Raw genomic sequence first — 22,312 nt, 5'->3', positions numbered from 1 at the left:
AGTTCGAACAAAACATCCTCATCCATTATCCTGTCATCCCATTCTTATCTTACAAGGGGTTGGTGTCTTCCTGTACAATCTCTTGGGAGTTTGTTTATGTAGTTACTTGAGAACTCTGGGTGTTCTTGTACCACACTCTCTGGTCTGGAATGTGCTTACTTGGTTAGCCAGTATCTGGTGTGTTACTATTCTGCCAAGGCCAGGTCTAATCTGCTTCATAGCCTTTGGTTCACACTGCTAGTTATGCCTCGGGCTCCGGCAAGGCCTACAACACACAACTCAAAACTGCATCCTGATCAGAAAATTTAAGCTCCAAAGCATTTATTGCTCTGAAATATCAAATTCCACTATCATCAGTTAAATGTGCATCCGTCCACCCCTCTTCCCAGGCTGCTTAATGTTCCTTCACCCTCTTGGAGCCCGCCCTGTACTCAAGATGTTTTAACCTTTTGTGGTTAAAAACAAAACAAAACAAAAACCTCATTGCATGGCAGGCAAGTTTATTGTAGTGGCAGATACAGAACGAGAAAAGGCAACAGAAAAAAGTACTTTAGCTCCCACTTGGACCAATGCCTTGAGCTTCTTCCTACCGTTACATATTAGGTAAATTGCCCAAATTAGGCTACAGAGTCATTTAAAAATGCATAGAGATTATAAGGCATTTGTGGCTATTTCGACTCATACCCTCAGCATGGTTAACCCCTTGGGGCACAGAGCAATTACTGCAAAAAGTGTATTTTGCAGCACACTTTGTGCTGATCTGCAATTGCTATACAAGAGAGTTTAAGGCAAAGAGAGGGCTCTATTTTTGCAAGCACATTGCGAGGCAATGCAGCTTTCTCAGGGCTACCCATATAAGTGGTGTTTCCTTTCCACTCCTGCTCCAGGTGTGGGGGCACCATCCTGGCAAACTGCAGGGCAACAGAACTTCCCAGTTTATCCATTGCCTTTTTGAACAACAACCTCCTCTGCCTCTAAGGGGACACACCTTAGGGGATCGTCCTCCAATGTAAGGACCTCCTGCAGAGTCACACATGCAATTACGAAGCCCCCCTCTGCCACCCCCCCCAAACACCCAGCCAGCCAGATCCCCTCCCCAGCTCACAACCAGGATTGATATGGGGTCCTATAAAAGAGCAGTTCTCAACCAGGGGTCCGAGACCCCCTGGGAGGGCCGCAAGCAGGTTTCAGAGGGTCCACCAAGCAGGACCAGTGTTAGATTTGCTGGGGCCCAGGGCAGAAAGCTGGAGCCCTGCCGCCCCAATCCCCGTCACCCGGGGCTGAAGGTGAAGCCTAAGCAGCTTAGCTTTGCGGGGCTCCCTGTAACATGGGGCCACGCGGAACTGCTCTGCTCGCTACCCCCTAACGCTGGCTCCTGGCTTTTATATGCAGAAACACAGTGCTGTAGCACAAGGGGACCATGCAGTTTTTCTAGCATGTTCGGGGGGCCTCAGAAAGTAAAAGGTTGAGAACCCCTGCTCTAGAAGGTGGAAAACGTCTCACCGTCCCTATGGTCACCCCCAACTGTGAGGAGCCTACAGAAATGGTATTCAGAAATGGAGTAAAAAGCAACATTTGATCTTTGTTGCCATGGAGACTATAACTGGGACAATACTTGTGCTGTTGATCAGCACACACACACCCCACCTTACACCTTGACCACGGACAAGAGTGTGGTCAGTTGCTGAACTTCTGGGAAATTTCTGAGCAGAGACAGAGGACATGCTCAGTGACTTCGTGGCTGCATTCCAGCACAGGCAGAAGACTGAGAAGTAGAGGGATAGTTGCCTTCACCATGGTATCGAGGACTGGAAGAGGTAAAGGGACCTGCTGAAAGAACACACTGACAAAGACAACCCGCCCATGCAGGCACAGATGCTGGAGATGATGCAGCGGCAGACAGCTCTGCTGGAGAACAGTGGAGCTAAAGTTCACAGCCACCACCCCAACCTAGCCATGTGCTGTGGCCCCTTGAGAACTCAGCAGTGGGAACACTCCTTTGCTTCCCCAATTACACAGGACAGGACTTTCCTTTGCCATCTCACACCACGAGACATGTAGAATGGTTCTGCCCTCTCCAAACATATTTATGACCCTGTCAGCACAAAGTTGTACACTCAGCACTTTCGGCATGTCTGCCACAGTTTTATTGTTTCAAAGTTTGTGCCGGGCTGTTTTCAACAAAGGTTTTTATTTACGGCTATTTGTTATTTATTTACAACTGAAAAGTTTCATAAAATCCCACACAAAGCACAATAAAATCCTACACAAAGCAAAATTAAAATCCTACCACAAAGTTACATACATTTTTCCCCACTACCCCTTCGCCTCAAAGGAAGAGAACAACTCATCCCTGACCATGTGTCCCTGACCAATTGTGGCATTTAGCAGAGGCAGCCTCTCTGGCTGTTCATAACATTCACAGAGTTTCTTTACTTCCACCTCTCGCCAACATCAGATGTTGTGGGAAATGCAGCAAGCACCTGTCACAAGAGGCAGATATTGCTAAGCAGCCTCCAGCCTTGTCACGAGGCACCTCCACCTTCCCTTCAGTCTTCCAGATGCCCACTCCCCTGTCATTCTGCAGCTACTAAGGGGGTAAGTTAAAGAGCTCCTTTCTCCTCTCCTCAAGGAAAAGGATTCATCAGCTAGGGAAGCAGAAGGCGAGCTGGGTCTCCCAGAGTGACAGGAGGAATCACATGATGAATATCCATAGCAGCACATGGCACCAGTTCCGGCCTCGTTGCCAAAAAGAAGGCCTGAGTGTCGAACAACAATGGCATCATGGAACTTTCCAGACCATCCCACATTAATACTGGTCAAACTTTTCCACAGTGATCAACCAGACCTTGCAGCATCGTACCCAAATATCCTTTTCTGTTGACAAACTCTGAGATCTGGTACAGGGAGGCAAACAATAAGCATATGGGTACCATTAGTGGCCCCAAAACAATTCAGGAGCCCCAGCCTTTCAAATTATTCAATAACTTCCTGTGTACTGCCATGCTTTAGGACCTGGCCTAGCAGCACCCTCTGAATAGTAGCACATGGAAACGCCATCATGGGAGGTTTTTAAGAGCAGGTTAGACAAACAAGTGTCAGGGACAGGCTAGATAATACTTAGTCCTGATGTGAGTGCAGCAGACTGGACTAGATGACCTCTTGAGGTCCCTTCCAGTCCTACAATTCTATGATTCTATGGCAGCCCCAATAGTTGATTTACCAACACTGAACTGGTTAGCTGTTGCCCAGAAGCCATTGGGAGATTAGCAAGCTTCCAGATACTGAAGACCACAACACTTCATGCTGAAGGGAACTCTCCAGTTGGTGCCCTGCCACTTCTGCTCATGGGCCAGCTCTGCACAGTTTTCAAGGTACATGGCCTTTGTCATTCTGAAGTTCTGCCACCATTGCTAGTCATCCTTGGTCTGCATGACTATCCTGTCCCACAAGTCACTGCTTGCTGGGCAAGCCCAGAAGAAAGAGTCTACTGCGGAAATGTTCCAGAAAATGGTCTTGCAGAAGTAACTGCTCGCTTTCGTCCTCCTCCTCTTCTATTTGCGTCACCCATATTGGTGCAGCACAACCATGGCTGTCTCTCAAGGCATCCAAAGCCGCCCATCCAGCTGCCTGACTGCCAATACCTGTGCATCGGCCTGTTCATGTTAATGATCGTCAGGGTCACATGTTCCCGTCATGCTGCCTGCCAGAGGCTTGAAAATGGTGCTGGCTCACAAAAGCCAGATGAATGATGGGATGACACGAGAATAATCCTGGAATGTGTTAGTTTGACCCCAAATCCCAGAATTCCAGTGGCTTTGGGTAGCTATCCCACAATGCACCAGGAGAAAATCCCAGAATACCCAGAGCCAAGCGGCAGAACATAGTAGCATGGTACATCTGCCCAGAATGCAGCACTGTGTAGATTCAATTATTCAAAAGGGGAGGAGCTTAAATTGGCATAACAAAGCAGCGTTGTAGTACTGCTTTCAGAATAGTTATTCCGGATTAAAGTGGACAAACATACTCCAAAATATATTTCAGGCGTAGTCAAGTTCTTAGCTAGACTTAGTCAGGGCAATTATTCAGTTCTCCTCCTAATGCATAATAAGGGGTGAACTTTCTGTGCAGCTTTTCCCACACCCAGGGTTTTTACAAGGCATTTCTCTCTTGTGGATTCTCTGATGAGAATTAAGATGTGAACGGCTGCTGAAGGTTTTCCCACAGTCAGGGCACTTATAGGGTCTCTCTCCTGTGTGGATTCTCTGGTGTATAATAAGGGCTGATTTTACACGACACCTTTGCCTACAGTAAGGACATTTATATGGTTTTTCTCCCGTGTGGGTTCTCTGATGTGTTATCAGGTGTGAAGAGCAAGTGAAGCCTTTTCCACAGACAGGGCATCGATAGGGTCTCTCTCCCGTGTGGATTCTCTGATGTACAATAAGGGCTGAGCTGTCACTGGATCTTTTCCCACAGTCGGGGCAGCTAAAGGGCTTCTCTCCTGTATGGAGTCTCTGATGTCTAATAAGGTCTGAGCTCTGATTGAAGCTTCTCCCGCAGTCGGGACATTTATAGGGTTTTTCTCCTGTGTGGATTCTCTGGTGTTTAATAAAGGTGGAGTTTGCAGTGAAGCTTTTCCCACATTCCTGGCATTTATAGGGCCGCTCTCCAGTGTGGATTCTTAGATGTGTAACAAGGTTTGGGCTCTGGTTGAAGCTCTTCCCACACTGGGGGCATTTATAGGGCTTTTCTCCCGTGTGGATTCTTTGATGTATAAGAAGGTGTGAATGACTACTGAAGCTTTTCCCACATTCACTGCATGTGCTTGGTCTCTCTCCCATGTGGATCCTCTGGACTCTGGTTTTCTTGAGGTGCTTCAGACCTCTCCCACAATTAGTGGATTTATCCACTTTCTTCACCGGCTGGTTTCCCAGCGGCCTCTCTTTGCTACACTGACTCTCACAGGTTTTTCCTTGCCCAATACTCCAACACATGTTTCCTTTGGATCTTCCTAATAGTGTCCCATGCTGTTCCACTTGCTCAGGACCTCCCAGCTGAGGATTCACCTCTTCATGCTCATTCTTGATCCCATCAGCTGTTGGGATAAAGAGAAAATCCAGAGATGAATCATTCTCTGTGTCAAGAAGTAAGGAAAACTCAGAATGGAGCAATGGAAAGCTTGGGGTGTGGGAGGGAATAAACCAAATTAATTGTTGGGCAAATGGAAAAATTCAGGAGTTGAATTCCCGCAAATCCTTTCCCAGAGTTGAGAGAGAGGCGGGAACCAATTCAGCCACCACATCCCACCTGAACATGCAGAGGAAAGGGTGGTCAGCAGGGAGGAAGTTAATGTCAGGTGTGAGTCAGGGTGCGTGGGAAGCCATGAATGACATATCTTGTGGATATGACACCTACTGGAGACAATCCAGAATTAGGAGCGTACATGAGGACTTTGTGAGAATCCTAGCTGTTCCTTCATTCAGCAATGTTTTCTGAGTTGGTTTTAACTAACACCTTTACCTGCATGGCTATATCTCAGGATTCCCCTTTCCTCTGAGCCCTGGAGATCCATGAGCCACGGCTCTTCTCCCCGTTCCAGCTGGGAGATCACTTCAGGTTTGGGAATCGGAAATCCTGCTCAAGGGGAAAGTAAACAGGTGAGAAGTCCCATGGCTTGTGTTATACTGGAGATCAGACTATACAATTACAGTGTCCCTTCCAGTCTTATCATCTACGATTCTATGAGATCAAAGTGAATAACGTGTGTGGAGAACAGTTCCAAATAAAAAGTTTAGTAATTTTGACCCAGTCACTGTTTGTGCTGGTGGAACACGCATGGGAACATGGTCACAGAGATCCTTTGGGATTCACATGTATGTGTCACATTTCAGAGTGGTAGCCGTGTTAGTCTGTATCAGCAAAAACAACGAGGAGACCTTAAGGCACCTTAGAGACTAAAAAAATTTATTTGAGCATAAGCTTTCATGGGCTAAAACCCACTTCATCAGATGCATGGAGTGGAACACACAGTAGGGAAGTATAAATACACAGCATATGAAAAGATGGGAGTTGCCTTACATGTATGTGTTGGGGGGTGAGAGGGGTGTTGCACCTTTAGGACTTCCAGACACTGGGGAAGTGGATCGCTAAGACATAGTCTTGATGCTACGTCCTTTGCTTGCTTCTAAATCTCCAGAGACCTCTCTCTGGGTAGAGCCAGTGCCAAGAAGGGAGGAGAAACAGAGAGTCTGTATGCACATGGGTGTGTAAGTACGTGTAACTCACACATCTTCTAGGTGTGGTGTTGTGTCTCCTCTAGTGGCTCTGAAACCACTTACAGAGATTAATGAGTCTGTTACAGCCTTAGCTAAGAGCAATGTGGCTTTTAGCTCATGTGGTGGAGGCTCATGCATTTAGCTCCAGAGGTCCCAGGTTCGATCTTGCCCACTGACGACCAGTATCTGTCAGTGTTACCTACAGACAGGCAAATTCCGCCTTTCTGCCCTTTGAAAGTTCTGAGGTTGGCAGAATTAGCATCTCCAATAAGTATCTGGCTCCCCTAACCCCGGGGGAGGAGGTAAGAAGGAAGCCAGTCTCTCTCACTCAATTCTGGGCACCCGAAGAGCGTGCCATCCCCTCAGCGCCGACAAAGGGAAAACAGACCCATGCCAGCTGCATGAGAGAGATTCAGCCAGCAGTGGAGAGTTGGAAAGCATGCTGGGGGAAAAATAAAAGTTCCTCACATGCGGGTGTAACCCTGCAGTGGGGCAAGTTAACAGGAAGCAGACAGTCACCAAAGAAGTTGCCCTGGTAAGAGTTCCTCGGTGCTGTGCCTGGCACCGCTATCACAAAGGCAGGCTGGGTGGGGGTGTAGCCTGATCCCCTTTAAATCTAAGGGACCAGGAAAGAACCTTGACCAGAAGCCAACCGGGCACTTCAGAGACAGCTCCCCACCCCCAGCTTCTACTTCCCGAGGGGACAGGGATACTTACCCAGCGAGGTCACATTATCATAATTCTCCTGCATGACGTCCCTGTACAGAGCTCTCTGACTCGGGTCCAGGAGAGCCCATTCCTCCTCGGTGAAATACACAGCCACCTCTTCGAAGGTCACTGGCTCCTGAAAATGACAATTGTCCCCCATTTGGTAACTTCTGCCCCAGCCCCAATCCCACTATTGATGGGGAAGGAGAGCCAAAAAAAATAAAAGCTCTGGGAGGAGCACAGTAAAACAATCCCATCCTGTGCAGAACAACCTGGAGGTTTCCGGGTGTGAGGAGAAAGAGAGTCCTTGTCACTCCTAGCAAAGGGAGAGAGGGTCATTTGCATTTATCAAACACCTACTAGCCAGATAATGATACAGACAGAGACCCACAGCAGGGTCCAGGGACAGAGCCCTAGTAGGAACCCAAACACCTCCCCCATTCCCAGCAGCTGGATGTGAGGAGACGGTGGGGAGGATTAGGAACAAAGGATGCAGGCCATATTTACAGGATGGTGGACTCTGCCCCGGGAAACAGTGACTCTGAAAAAGATTTCGGGGTCATGCTGAACACAAGCTCCATATGCGATGCTCTAGCCAAAAGAGCTGATATGATCCTTGGATGCATAAACAGGGGAATCTCGAGTAGGATCAGAGAGGTTATTTTACCTCTGTATTTGGCACTAGTGCAACCACTGCTAGAACCCTGTGTCCAGTTCTGATGCCCACAATTCAAGTAAGCTGCTAAAAGGGAGGGGGTTCAGAGAAGAGCCATAAGAATGATTGAAGGATTAGAAAACCTGCCTTATAGTGAAAGACTAAAGGATCTCAATCTATTTAGCTTGACAAAGAGAAGGTTAAGAGGTGACTTGATTATGGTCTATAAATACCTACATGGGGAACAGAAATGTGATAATCGGCTCTTCATTCTCGCAGACAAAGGTATAACACGATCCAATGGCTGGAAGTTGGAACTAAACAAATTTAGACTGGAAATAAGGCATACATTTTTAACAGTCAGAGTAAATAACCATTGGAATTATTTATGGAGGGTCATGGTGGATTCTCCATCACCAGCAATTTTAAAATCAAGATTGGATGTTTTTTCTAAAAGATCGGCTCTAGGAATTATTTTGGGGAAATTTTATGGCCTGTGTTATACAGAAGGTCAGAGTGGATGATTACAATAGTCTCTTCTGGCCCCGGAATCTATTAATTCTGACTAGCAGGGGGAAATTGGTTGTAAATCTGAAGTTTTGAAGGCAATTTGTGGGAAAGTAATCATGATATGGTAGATTTCATGATTCTAAGGACAATGGACTTCAAACTAGCCAACTTTAACAATCTCAGAGATCAGGTAGGTAAAGTCCCCTGGGAAAAAATATAAAGGAAAAAGGAGTTCAGGAGAGCTGGCAGCCTCTCAAAGAGACAATATCTAAGGAACAACAGCAAACTATCCCTATCTGAAGGAAAGATAGGAAGAACAGTAAAAGGCCAATATAGTTCCACTAGGAGCTCTGTAATGACCTGAAAATCAAAAAGGAATCTGACAAAAAGTGGAACCATGGACAAATGGCTAAGGATGAGTACAAAAATATAGCACAACCATGAAGGGACAAAAATCAGAAAGACTAAGGCACAAAATGAATGACACTAAGCAAGGGACATGAAAAACAATAAGAAAAGGTTCTATAAATACATCAGGAGCAAGAGAAAAATAAAGGAAAGTGTAGGTCCTCTGCTTAGCTGGGAGGGAGAGCTAATAACAGATGACACCAAGAAGGCTGATACATTTAAGGCTTATTTTGTATCAGTCTTCACTAAAAAAGTTAAATATGACCAGATACTAACACAATTAATATTAATAACAAGGGGGAAGGAATGTAACCCAAAATAGGGAAAGAACAGGTTAAAAAATATTTAGATAAATTAGATGTGTTCAAGTTGCTAAGGCCTGCTAAAATTAATCGTAGGATACTTAAGGAACTAGCTGAAGCAATTTCTGAACCATTAGTGATTATCTTCAAGCACTCATGGAGGACAGATGAGGACCCAGAGGATTGGAGAAAGGCAAACATTGTACCTATCTTTAAAAAGGGGGGAAAGCTGGGCCTGGAAAATTATTGACCATCATCTTAACTTCAATGCCTGGAAAGTTAATAATAACTGGAACAAATAATTAAACAATTATTTTGTAAGCACCAAGAAGATAATAGGGTTATAAGCCAACATGGATTCGTCAAGAACAAATCATTCCAAACCAACCTAAATTTCTTCTTTGACAGGGATATTGGCCTACTGGATATGGGGAAAGCTGTAAACATGATATATCTAGATTTTAATAAGGCTTTTGACACAATCCCACATGATATTGTCATAAGCAGATTAGGGAAATGTGGTCTAGTTGAAATTACTGTAAAGGGAGTGCAAAATTGGTTGAAAGACCATACTCAAAGAGTAGTTCTCAATGGTTCATTGTCAAACTGTGGGTGGGTGGGGGAGATGTATCTACTGGGGCCCCATAGAGTTCCATCCTTATTAATTGTTTTCATTAATGACTAGGATAATAGAGTAGATAGTATGCTTATAAAATTTGCAGATGACACCAAGATGGGAGGAGTTGTCAGCACTTTGGAGGACAGGATTAGAATTCAAAACAACCTTCACAAATTAGACTGAAATCAATAAGATAAAATTCAGTAAAGACAAGGGCAAAGTACTATATCCCACAGTATTCTTGTCAGCAAGTTAAAGAAATATGGGCTGGATGAATGCACTATAAGGTGGGTAGAAAGTTGGCTAGATTGTCGGGCTCAACGGGTAGTGATCAATGGCTCCATGTCTAGTTGGCAGCCGGTGTCAAGTGGAGTGCCCCAGGGGTCGGTCCTGGGGCCGGTTTTGTTCAATATCTTCATTAATGATCTGGAGGATGGTGTGGATTGCACTCTCAGCAAATCTGCAGATGATACTAAACTAGGAGGAGTGGTAGATACGCTGGAGGGCAGGGATAGGATACAGAGGGACCTAGACAAATTGGAGGATTGGGCCAAAAGAAATCTGATGAGGTTCAATAAGGATAAGTGCAGGGTCCTGCACTTAGGACGGAAGAACCCAATGCACACCTACAGACTAGGGACCGAATGGCTAGGCAGCAGTTCTGCGGAAAAGGACCTGGGGTGACAGTGGACGAGAAGCTGGATATGAGTCAGCAGTGTGCCCTTGTTGCCAAGAAGGCCAATGGCATTTTGGGATGTATAAGTAGGGGCATAGAGAGCAGATCGAGGGACGTGATCGTTCCCCTCTATTCGACATTGGTGAGGCCTCATCTGGAGTACTGTGTCCAGTTTTGGGCCCCACACTACAAGAAGGATGTGGATAAATTGGAGAGAGTCCAGCGAAGGGCAACAAAAATGATTAGGGGTCTGGAACACATGACTTATGAGGAGACGCTGAGGGAACTGGGATTGTTTAGTCTGCAGAAGAGAAGAATGAGGGGGGATTTGATAGCTGCTTTCAACTACCTGAGAGGTGGTTCCAGAGAGGATGGTTCTAGACTATTCTCAGTGGTAGAAGAGGACAGGACAAGGAGTAATGGTCTCAAGTTGCAGTGGGGGAGGTTTAGGTTGGATATTAGGAAAAACTTTTTCACTAGGAGGGTGGTGAAACACTGGAATGCGTTACCTAGGGAGGTGGTAGAATCTCCTTCCTTAGAAGTTTTTAAGGTCAGGCTTGACAAAGCCCTGGCTGGGATGCTTTAGTTGGGGATTGGTCCTGCTTTGAGCAGGGCGTTGGACTAGATGACCTCCTGAGGTCCCTTCCAACCCTGATATTCTATGATTCTATATTCAGGAAGGAAAAATCAAATGCACAGCTACAAAACGGGGAATAACTGGGCATGCATTGTACTGCTGAAAAGGATGTGGGGATTACAGAGGATCATAAACTGAATATGAACCAGCAATGTGATGCAGTTGCAAAAATGGCTAATATCATTCTGGGGTATATTAGCAGGAGTGTTGTGTGTAAGACAAGCGAGGTAATTGTCCCGCTCTACTTGGTACTGATGAGCCCTCAAGTGGAGTGCTATGTCCAGTTTTGGGTGCCAAGCTTTCAGAAAAATGTGGACAAACTGGAGAGAGTCCAGAGGAAAGCAACAAAAATGATGAAAGCTTTAGAAAAAGCTTTAGATTTAGTTGGGGATTGGTCCTGCTTTGAGCATGGGGTTGGACTAGATGACCTCCTGAGGTCCCTTCCAACCCTGATATTCTATGATTCTATGAAAACGGGATCTCTACGGAAAGGTTAATTAGACGGGGTATGTTTAGTCCTGAAAAAAGAAGACTAAAGGGGGACCTGATAGCAGTCTTCAGATATGTGAAGGGCTATTTATAAAGAGGATGGAGATCAATTGTTCTCCATGTCCTCTGAAGGTAGGACAAGAACTAATGGGCTAATCTGCAGCAAGGGCGATTTAGGTCAGATATTAGGAAAAACATTCTAATTATAAGGGCCGATAAACTCTGGAATAGGCTTCTGTCAAGGTTCCTTACCCACTCTGAACTCTAGGGTACAGATGTGGGGACCTGCATGAAAACCTCCTAAGCTTACTTTTACCAGCTTAGGTTAAAACTTCCCCAAGGTACAAACTATTTTACCTTTTGCCCTTGGACTTTATCGCTGCCACCACCAAACGTCTAACCGGTATATTACTGGGAAAGAGCCCGTTTGGAAACATCTTTCCCCCCAGAATCCTCCCAAACTTTCCACCCCCTTTCCGGGGGAAGGTTTGATAAAAGTCCTCACCAATTTGCATAGGTGAACACAGACTCAAACCCTTGGATCTTAAGAACAATGAAAAAGCATTCAGATTCTTAAAAGAAGAATTTTAATAGAAGAAAAAGTAAAAAGAATCACCTCTGTAAAATCAGGATGGTAAATACCTTACAGGATAATCAGATTCAAAACATAGATAATCCCTCTAGGCAAAACCTTAGGTTACAAAAAGACACAAAAACAGGAATCTACATTCCATTCAGCACAGCTTATTTTCTCAGCCATTTAAAGAAATCAGAATCTAACGCATCTCTAGCTAGATTACTTACTAAATTCTAAGACTCCATTCCTGTTCTGTCCCCAGCAAAAGCATCACACAGACAGAGAGAGAGGCTTTGTTTCTCCCTCCCCCCAGCTTTTGAAAGTATCTTGTCTCCTCATTGGTCATTTTGGTCAGGTGCCAGCGAAGTTATCCTAGCTTCTTAACCCTTTACAGGTGAAAGAGTTTTTCCTCTGGCCAGGAGCGATTTTAAAGGTGTTTATCTGTCCCTTTATATTTATGACAGCTTCCAAGGGAGGTTGTGGAATCCGCATCATTGGAGGTTTTTAAGAACAGGTTGGACAAACACCTATCAGGGATAGTCGAGGTTGACTTGGTCCTGCCTCAGTGCAGGAGGCTGGACTAAATGACTTGTCACGGTCCCTTCCAGCCCAACATTTCTGTGATTCTATGAACTCTCCTGGGGCTGCAGGTGTGAGTGCCCCTTTCACATTCCTCACCCTTGTGTATTTACTGCCTTCACCTCCTTCCCAGCACATACCCCCTCCACTGTGCACTGAAAAACCCCTACCTGAGCCGCCGCTACTGCAGTCATTTCCCTTTCCCGTCCCCCAAGAGGATGGGATGATCCGGAGTGAAACACAGACATTATTCTGCAGCCTGTCAGGGCGAGAAGGGAGGTTTCAGAAGGGGCTCTAGTCCATTAATCTCCCCTAGTCTCCACAGGGTCTTTCCCTGCAGACAGACACTGTAGACTGCGATTCAGGAAAAACCCTGGGTCACTTTACTACTGCACACAGCTGGCCCGTCTCATCAGGACTAAACCCATCAAGACATTTTTAAACCAACCCCCCTCCCTCCCCAGGAACAGTCTCTGAAGCAAATGCTAGAAAAGAGCAGAATCAGAGGCCGCTTAAGGGGATCCCCCCCGCCCGCCCCCCCCGACATTGTCCAAAGTGCAAAATCTGAGAGTTTATATAAATATTGGGTAAATAAACAGCAAGTGCTTATTCCCAATTGACATGGGAAGCAGGGAACCTTGGGCCCCACCACTTTACTGAAGGCTGAGGGGAGGAGGATGGAGACAGAAGGTTCTGTGATGGTTGGAAGGGGCAGCAGTGGGGCAGGAGCAGGTGACTGACTGGCAGTTCGTGGTTGGGGGGAGGTGTATTGGGCTGGCAGGAGCTGGGAGAGGAAAAACTGGGGCTGGACAATCTCAGTTTAGGGCACTTGCTCCACCCACTTGCCCTGCTTGGCCCTCCAATCTAGGTTACTGACTCAGGGCAAGTTTCCCTCAAAAACGAAGAGAAGGTGCTAAAGCTAAAAAAGCATGGGGAAAGTACCCAATCTGAGAAGATTTTTAAATCAGTGTTCCATAAATGGAGAAAAAGAACAGCAACATTTGAATGGATTTTATGTCAACATTCAATCATTAGAGGGAAAATGGCAAAATTTGACAAGATTTGATACTCACGTTTAACAGTTAAAAAGCAATGAGAGCTGTTAGAATGATATTCAATAATTAGATTAGAGATTGGGAAAATTTGAGAGATTTTATATTAATGTTTGATAATAGGTGATGGATCAAAATCAGAGTGCATTTTATATCAGTATTCGAAAATTGGAGAGAAAGGTGCAAAATCTGAAGAGATTTAATTCTAATATCAGGTAATTAGAGAGACAAGGCAAAATCATTAATAGCAAACTAGAAAATGGGGCATAATTTTAGAGGATAATATGTTAATATTTGAGCACTCGGGAGAAAATTGGCTAAAATCTAAATATTCAATAATATGAGAAAAAAAACAGCAGCAATCTCCAATTGTGTGAGAGGAAAGGGGAAAAATCGGAGGGGATTTTATATGAATATACAGTAAATAAAGAGAATGACCAACACGTTCCCAGTCACACACATCCCAGTGCTCTCCCAAACTCCAACTACTTACCATCTTACTATCCCACCTGGGGAATGACTCAGGGCAACAGTTTTCCTCCAAATTAAAATCAGGGGAATTTGCTGCATTTCAAAAAGGGAAGACACCCCCCAAATCTGAGTGGGAGGGTTATAGCAAGATTTGAGAATTAGAGGAGAAATAGCAAAATTGGAGGGGATTTGACATTAATCTTCGTAATGAGAGAGGAAAAAAAGGTAAAACCTGGGGGATTTCATGTGAATTTTTTTTTTTTTTGGTAATCACAGAAAGAAAAAGAGGAAAACTGAATCACTTTTTTCTACCAATATCAACAATTATCTGGATAATGGCAAAATCTAAAGGCAATTTTATGTCAATATTTGATAATTAGAGATTAAAAAGAGCAAAATGAGGCGTGTTTGTGTCCATATTGAATAATTAAGAGAGGGCAAGAGGGAAATCTGTGGAGATTTCTCACCCATATTTGATGGTGAGAGAGATAGGGACAAAATCTGAGGGGATTTATATGAGTAGTCAATAAGTAATTAAAGAAAATGCTGGTTCTCCTCCCCTCCTGCACCCTTCTGCCATTCACATGGACAGCCAGGAGTCCTGGATGATGGTGCTTTAACAGGAGAAGCAGGCACAGAGGGTGGGAGAATGGACCTAGAAGGTCTCAGGCAATTGGGAGCGGGAAAGGAACCAGAAGGCGGCATTGCAGCGGGAGGGGGTAGTAGCGGGGTCGGGGTAGTTGGTGTGTTAATATTCAATAAGTCTGTGAAAATGGAGCAAAATCTGTAGAGGATTTTTATATCCATGCAGTAGAACTTAGATTCTATCAACCCTCTTCTTAAGAAAGTTCAGTTACATGAAATCATTTTTCCTGAAAAAATAAATTATATAATGAAAGTGATATTAATGAAGAACACGTTGACATCTCTTCCCATTCTGATGCCTTCGAAATTGCTTTGCAATGGTTTGAAAGACATGAACAAAGCAATGTAATATTGAGACATTTGCTTCTATGAACTCCTCAATAAAAAATACTTCATGAAATCGGAGTTCTATTGATTTAATAATTAGTTGGAAGTTGAATCCTAGTCACTCAGGGTCCATCCAACTGCCCCGTAAGCAGCCGGGTGGTGCCACTCCCCTATGTTCTGTTCTATTCAGTCCTTACAGCGCTCTCATCCCCACAGGGTCCCAACACTGTCTATCCGGGCCCCAGCCTCACAACTTGCATTTGTTAGGAGTGATTCTCTCTTTCTCCCCAATGAGAAGAGTGTGTGTGGGGGGGAGAGGAGGTTAAATTTAATGTTTTATTTATTTATTTGTGCCCGGATCCACCCAAGTCTCAATTTTAGGTACCACTGCAATCAACGAAACCTCCGCTCAGCTGCTGCCAAACCCTGTAGGTGCCTAAACTCACTCTCAACGGAAGATTTGCAGTAAAAAGTCCCCTAGGCACCTATGTTTCTGCCTCTGAGCGTGCATACTGCTGCCTCATTCTAGGTGTCTAGACTCTTATCTCCCACCCTGAGTGATCCACTAACTGGGGAAAAAGAGACTTTTGGCAGCCTAAATCATATGCAGGGCCTGATCCAGTAGGTGTATGCAGAGGTCGCCTATATGTACATGAAAGAGCTCAGTTGGGACAAGGGAGGACACCCTCACTTATAATATTTAGCCTGCTGGGGAGAGTGCTCATCTGGGATGTGGGAGACCAGGAGTTCAAGTCTCCTGTCTGCCTGATGAGAAGGGGGTTGAACAAGGGTCTTCTATGTCCCAGGAGAGTGAGCTAACATCTGGCCTATAGAGTGTTTCTCACTCTTTCTCTGGGCCAATTAAAATTAATTATTCAATTAAAGTGGAACAACTTCATTAGGAGAGATGGAAGGAGGGCCCACATCAGAATGTCCCCTAGCCCAGTGGTTACAGCACTCTCTGTAGGGGTAACAGACTTGAACCTGGGACTCCTAAGTACCCTAACCAGTGGGCTAAAGATTGTAAGAGAGGCAATCCTCCTCTCCTGGCTGTTCTGGGTGGTGTTTGTTTGCCTCTGCGCACACTACCAGATCTGGTCTCTGCATTTGGAGAATCCCTGATTTTCCCCTAGTTTGTGGATCACAAGCAGATTGGTGTCTTCATGCACCTGGGACTTAGGTGCTGAACTCCAAGCGAGGTATGGTGTTTAGGACACATCCCTCTCCTCAGCTTCTCCCCCTGGCTAACTTGGGCGGCTCCAGTCTGGCTTTTGTGGAGCACATTCTAAGCACCTCTCTCTCCCCATTGATTGGATACGGAGCCTAGGGGACTAACACAGGCTTTAGGGATCACAGCGTTGTTACCTACGTCCATTTGTGGATTCAGGCATCGGATGCCAGCTGCAGTATGTGGGCTGGTTACTGAAAGCAGGTCTAAGAAGTCTACTGGCACTGGGAATGCAGATCGGGGATGTTTGTGGTAGTTTTGAGCTCCTGTGGGAGTTTGTCCCATGGCCCAAGAAAACTGTCTCATGCACAGAAGAGCTTTCCCTCTGCCACAGACAGCTCCTTTTGCCTGAGGAGCCGCGTTGTTGCCAATGGTCATTATCCCAGAGCTTCAGGCAATCTTTAGGAATCCTGGTTCTAGACTGAGTGCCTTGAAGATAAAGGGCAGACTATGAATAGGGGGAGGCTCCTGGCTTTTATATTCATTAAATCTGGGAAAGACAGCAAATATGTCAATTTTAATGTACATAAATGGGAAAAGAGTTTCCTGCTGAAACAAGGGTAAGTGGCTACAGATAAAAAGGGTAGAACGTCCTCTCCCATCTGAGATTTTATATGGAGAATTGAGCATTATTAGTGAGAAAATAGAGCAAAATCTGAGAGGGATAATTGGCCAAGAAAAGCCAGGCCCACACTCAACATGATGGTATTTCTCTGTTTGGATGTAATAATAGCTTTTGAACACTGCGGCCGATCAATTCCAAAATGTCAGGAAATATTCTACACATCGGTGGGTAGAATATGGATCTTGATGAAAATCAGAAAATAGGAAGGGGGAAAGAGGAGACACACAATTGGAGCCCATGGCATCTGGTTAGCACACACATCACTTTAACGAGGACTGTAATTGTCTATAGATCTGGTTGATGGCAGCCATTGACGCCTTCCACTAAAGCAGTGGTTCCCAAACTGGGGTTCGCGAACCCCTAGGGGTTCGCAAAACATTACAGGGGGTTCTCAGGAAAAAACTCCCTAATGGTGGACAGAGCTGTCCCTAGGGACCCCGGGCAGCACAGGGCCAGCAGCCCGGAGCTCCTAGACTTCCAAGAGCTAAGCAGATCAAAGCAAGCATATCTATCACACTGAGGAGATTTAAATTTCAAGACTCCTTATTAGAAATGGAAAGGGAGGTGGATATTTTCTGCTGTTTTTAAAATTAAATAGGCAGCTAGTATTGTTTTTAAAATTATTATGTAGAACAAGTTTAAGCTTTGTTGTAATGTGAGTTGTTTGCCTGGACTGCTCCAGACCTGAATGCTTGTGTAGGAGGAACTCTTTGAGTTGGCTTCTTAAATACCTTCATGCTGTTTCACATCTGATATTCCTTGATGAAACATAGGAGCCTTGTCTTATAATAGGCTTATCCAAACTGATACAAGCTATGAAAGTGAGATCTTGGCAGAGTGTTGCCATTTTCATAATGTAATAAAAATACTGTAATGATAAATAATAATTAATAATAAATAGTGTGCAATAAGCATGTCAAAAAAAAATTATATTTCCAAGATCACTGCTTTTATAATTTATGCTCAGGTAAAGGAGAAAATCCCTGGAAATATTCATTTTTAAGAGGGGGTTCACAAGACTTGACATTTTAGTGAAAGGGGTTCACGGGTTGTTAAAGTTTGGGAACCACTGCACTGAAGCAATAGCCCCATCTCAGCTCTGCCCTTTGTCCAAATGGAGTTTAAAATGTTGCAGGGAGTCCGTGAAATAGAGGGAGACAGGGGAGGGGAACTGAGGTATGCAAGGAGCTCTAGATATGTGCAATCAGTTCCTACTACAGAAGCAAGATAGCATGTGTCCCCTTTTTTAAATTTAATTAATTTTTTTTTAGCACCCATGATTGCAGTAACGTGGGGCTGTATTTTCAGAGGTGCTGCGCAGCACCCACCACTCAGCTGAAGTCAATGTGAGCTGTGGGGGCTCAGCACCTCTGAAAAATCAGGCCCCCCTGTGACTTGATTGACAAGGGGAGTGGTTTTTTATTGGGACAGTTTGAACAGTTTTGCATTTGTTTATTTCTGTAATATTTAGCCCCAAAAGTTTTGAGGAAAAAATCTGTTTGTATAAGATTCAGCAACCCCTCCCCACTCCCAATCTTCAATGAGAAGCTGAGAAAGCTCCCACTACACTTGGGAATCATCAAAACAGCCCCCACCAACAACAGGGGAGACAAGACTTAACTGCCATTATATGTCTCTGGAGGAAAAAACAAACAGAATTATTGTTTTCATTTTTAAATAAAGACCCCCTCCTCACCTGCAACTGACTATTTATCTAACAGAGGGTCACGCACTTAAGTGCTTCTTTAGACCAAGTTCATTGCACACCAGCATCTCCTTGCTCTTATCCATTCTTCCCCACAAGTGCCCTGTGTTCTACACTCCCATCCCCTTCTATTTCAAAGACTCCCTAGAACCCCAATGCCAGGGGTTCTGTGTGTCACAGAGAGGAGAATGGGGACATGCCAAGGACTCCTTGTATCCCCAGTTTCACTCTTTTGGTTTTCCAGATTTCACTCAAATCAATAGGGTTCTGTCCTTTGAGTCCTAGAACGTTCCCTAAAATCCTGGAATCGATCAGATGCAGCATTCAAAAGTTAACGTGTTACAGACAGACTGGAAAACAATATTGAGTTGAATGCAGGCCCTCACATGCTCACCCAAAAATCCTGGGAAAGAATCAGGGGTAATTTGCCACATTCTTGAATGTTAGAAACTTACTAATGCTCCAATGCTCCATAGAGTCTTTTAGGCTTAAGACTCTTTTGTAATACTAAAAAAAGAAGACGAAAATCCCGTCCAGGTCTTTTTTAATGTACACAAGGAAGCACAAAATCAACAGAAAACCAATTTTTTTCATTTTGTTTTATAAAGTCATTCTTAAAAACCCTGGGTGCATCCTCTCACCAGCTCATCTAAGTCACAGTTGAGCAGCTATAAGGATTAGGCTGAAGGCAGCAGGATCTGGCCAAAGGTCTCTTTCCCACAAAGTTCTACTCGTACCTGCTGATGGGAACATAACCTGCTAACACTGGGGACTGAAAAGTAGCTCTTTGGGAATGAAATTTGGCAGCCCTTTTCTCCCTGGCAAAGCATCCTTATTTGTAGAGCTGTGGTGAAGTCCTGGGAGTGTCAAACAGAGATTTATTATTGGAAATTACAGGCTTTTTTTGAAACACAATATATTCCCTGAAGAATTGGCTATTCAGAATCCCCTCACTCTGCGTTTGGCCGTCGGACAGGAATAGCTAGTTTCCTCCAATTAGCAAAACCATTAAGGGCCTGATCCTGCCAAGAAAACCATATGCATCATTTTAGGGGTGTCACATGATTTGCAGGAAGGAGCCCTCAGTCCAAGCCAGGTTACACATGATGTGTCAGATGGAGCAAACATATACCGGTCAGCACTTTAACACTGGGGAGGTTTACTGGGTTCTGTGGAATCGGAATTAATCCCATGGTTATTTCTCAGGGGCTTGATAATGTGGAGAGATTTTTAAAACTACAAATAATCCCTCTCCTCTATTCTCTGTGCCCCCCACTCTTCTCTGCCGGTTACTTCCCTAAATGTGCAGAGATGGTTAAAACTGGACACATTTCTTGTTGTCCCCCCATTCCCTCCCTCCCTTTTTCTATTCATCCTTGCCTGATTTTTCACCCCTTTCCTTCCTGACATTCCTGCCTGCCCCACAGAGACACAAAAGAGAACCCCGCATGGGAGCCCATTCATGACCCCACTGCAGCTCCTCTGAACCACTGTGCTCCCCTTCCCCCCCCCCCCCCCCATCCCCTGGTTTTTGCTCCTGGAGCAGACCCCAGGCAGAGGAGGGCAGTGACTTCATTGTTAAGGCCAGTGAGATCCCACCCCCAGCTGCATTAACAAACAGGGCTCAGGCATGGGTGCTGCAACCAAGGGTGTGGCCGCACCCCCGCTCTTGAAGTGGTGTCCATCACTTACAGGATTCACAGTTTGGTTCAACAGTTCTCAGCACCCCCACTGCACAAATTGTCCCAGCATCCCTGGCAGGGTTGCCTTGTGCAGCGAGTCCTTTTCCTGCCCAGTCCCCACCACTTCCCCCAGTTCTGTCCCAGTCACCTGGCGTCCCCCCTGCAGGGGCTGGTGTCGGCAGGCGCAGCAAGAGCAGCAGAAACATCTTGCCACAAGCTGCAGGGCCTTTGATTGCTGCTGCTGCTCTGTCGTCTTCCTGTGCCCGTAGATACCAACCCGGGCTGCAGCACGTCCCAGGCAGGGACTGGAGTTTTCTTTTCCAGAGCTGGGAAGAACCCGGGCACGCTGACCTCCCCCCACCCCCGCCACACACACAGCCCTCCCCTCCTTCTCCCGCCACTCCCCAGCCCTACTCTCCTTCCACAGTGAATCTGCCCTCCCCCGGTCTGGGATCCGGGGCTCTTGTCTGGGGCGGGTTTTCCTAACCAGAGCTAAATTCACCGCGTGTCACAAACACCCTATGAGCGGCCCCACGGCTCTAGCTGGTTTGTTCTCCTCCCTCCCCCCCCCCCGACGGATCTGCCCAAGTGCTTTCCTTTGTGTTTGCAGAGGAGTCATGCCCCAGCCTGGAGCCTGCAGGATGCGCTCAGCTGTCCTGGGGGCCCTCAGCCCGCTTCCCCGGACCGCTGGGATGAGTGCCTTTGCTGCCCCAATATAGTGTCAGAAACTGCTTCCTCGGCACACTTTGCTAGCTAGCAAAAACGGACACGGAAGATGCCTTTTTCCTGCAACTCCTGTTAAAGTAGCAAATTCTGCCAGAAGAGGAAAGTCTCCCTTTCAGAATTTGCCTCCTCTCACCTTTCCCTGCACGGTTCTGACCCCCCGCCCTGTTCTGAGAACTTCCGGCCTCCCCTTTCCCCTAGAAGTAGCAGCATGGGGGCAGGGGGAGCCTGCAAAACCTTCCCCACTACTGCAAGCAACACGATTTAACCCAGTGTGGTTCTCAACCTATTTTCCATTGTGGGCCAGACACACAGCTCCCTGTGTGTTCCATTGTGGGCTGCAGCCATGCAATATAGATGCTACCTCTATGGCCCTGAGGATGTCACATGGGCTGGAGCAGTGTGCTGATTGGGCCACAAGTGGCGGACCCACTGATTTAACCCATGATGTAAGCCCATTATTGACATCCAGTCTTTGGTATTTAAATGGTCAAACATACAGGAAATAGTAAAAATTTTGATCTGTAAGGCTATGCAATTTTGGTTAAGGGTGGATAAGTTGCTATAATTTTAAATCATTGCTTGAAAACTCATTCACCATAAAATATCAATGACTCAATTTTTCCACACTGTCCACTTTGCTGTGGTGTGACTATGTTGTTGCAGCTCCAGTAAATTATTTATCTTGTCTACTCATCAGCATAAACTAGTCAGTAGGCCTGCGTTTTTGGACATATGTTTGGTATACCAGTGGAAAGCCACAAGAAATGTAATTCTTGGATTGCTCTAGTTCAGCCTGTCTGTTGATAGAGGTCACGATGACTATCAATAAGGCAGCACAAAGATACTGAAAGTTTGCAGTGACGCTGTGACAGGTGTGTACACATTTATACAGGGGAAAAAAATGGGACTAAACCTAAGAGAATGTGATAGGCTTGGATGGATTTGATTTTTATAGACAAATGTTGGTAAATAATTTCACTGCACACACACAAACCAATTCAAATATTTCTATCATTAACTATTGAAATTTACAGGTAGCAAAGTAAGAAAATGCTTCTTGATAACTTATTGGAGTGTGATTTAAGGATATTTACTTTGTATATTTCGACATGTGATGTGTTTTAATGGTTAATAAAGCTTTAACTTTGTAATCACAATATCTGCTGTCATTTAATAATTATTGTCTGAACTGTGAAAATTTAAATCTATAAAAATCTAAAAGCATGTTTAAAAAAATCTATATTATCAGTTGAAATAAAAAAAATCTAATTCTGCAAAGCCTATATATAACTTAAATACTAAGTGTAAAATTCTCAAAAGCTCATAAGTGACTTAGTAGCCAAAGTCAATAATACATGCTCCAACACCATTTAGGCATTTATGGAAATTTCATAAAAGTATATGCAAAACAAT

General features: G+C 45.1%; 3 protein-coding genes across 10 annotated transcripts in view; all 3 read right to left on the bottom strand.

The window, feature by feature from the left end:
• The window catches only part of LOC114020077 (zinc finger protein 239), a 479,276-nt gene that overhangs the window by 160,196 nt on the left and 296,768 nt on the right, over positions 1–22,312 (bottom strand). The window lies entirely within an intron of this gene.
• The window catches only part of LOC102945825 (zinc finger protein 436), a 1,196,575-nt gene that overhangs the window by 1,087,115 nt on the left and 87,148 nt on the right, over positions 1–22,312 (bottom strand). The gene's annotated exons all lie outside the window — the stretch shown is intronic.
• Positions 481–20,552, bottom strand: LOC114020076 (zinc finger protein 34). 3 transcript variants are annotated; one of them, XM_037914417.2, is made up of 5 exons: positions 20,322–20,552; positions 12,609–12,697; positions 6,996–7,122; positions 5,524–5,637; positions 481–5,098 (listed from the first exon to the last, which is right to left on the bottom strand). In XM_037914417.2, the coding sequence occupies exons 1-5, from the start codon at positions 20,377–20,379 to the stop codon at positions 4,098–4,100; spliced, it is 1,389 nt and encodes a 462-aa protein (XP_037770345.2). In that variant the 5' UTR covers positions 20,380–20,552; the 3' UTR covers positions 481–4,097. The 3 variants fall into 3 exon arrangements, with proteins under 3 accessions (XP_037770345.2, XP_043384754.1, XP_043384756.1); XM_043528819.1 differs by having other exon boundaries at positions 6,996–7,302; positions 20,322–20,372; XM_043528821.1 differs by lacking the exons at positions 12,609–12,697; positions 20,322–20,552 and adding an exon at positions 11,899–11,934 and having other exon boundaries at positions 6,996–7,302.

This window comes from Chelonia mydas, chromosome 14 (genome assembly GCF_015237465.2).
Source record: "Chelonia mydas isolate rCheMyd1 chromosome 14, rCheMyd1.pri.v2, whole genome shotgun sequence".
Lineage (NCBI taxonomy): Eukaryota > Metazoa > Chordata > Testudines > Cheloniidae > Chelonia > Chelonia mydas.
Note: the sequence above shows the minus strand (reverse complement) of the source record. Positions and strands in the feature narration are given on the sequence as shown.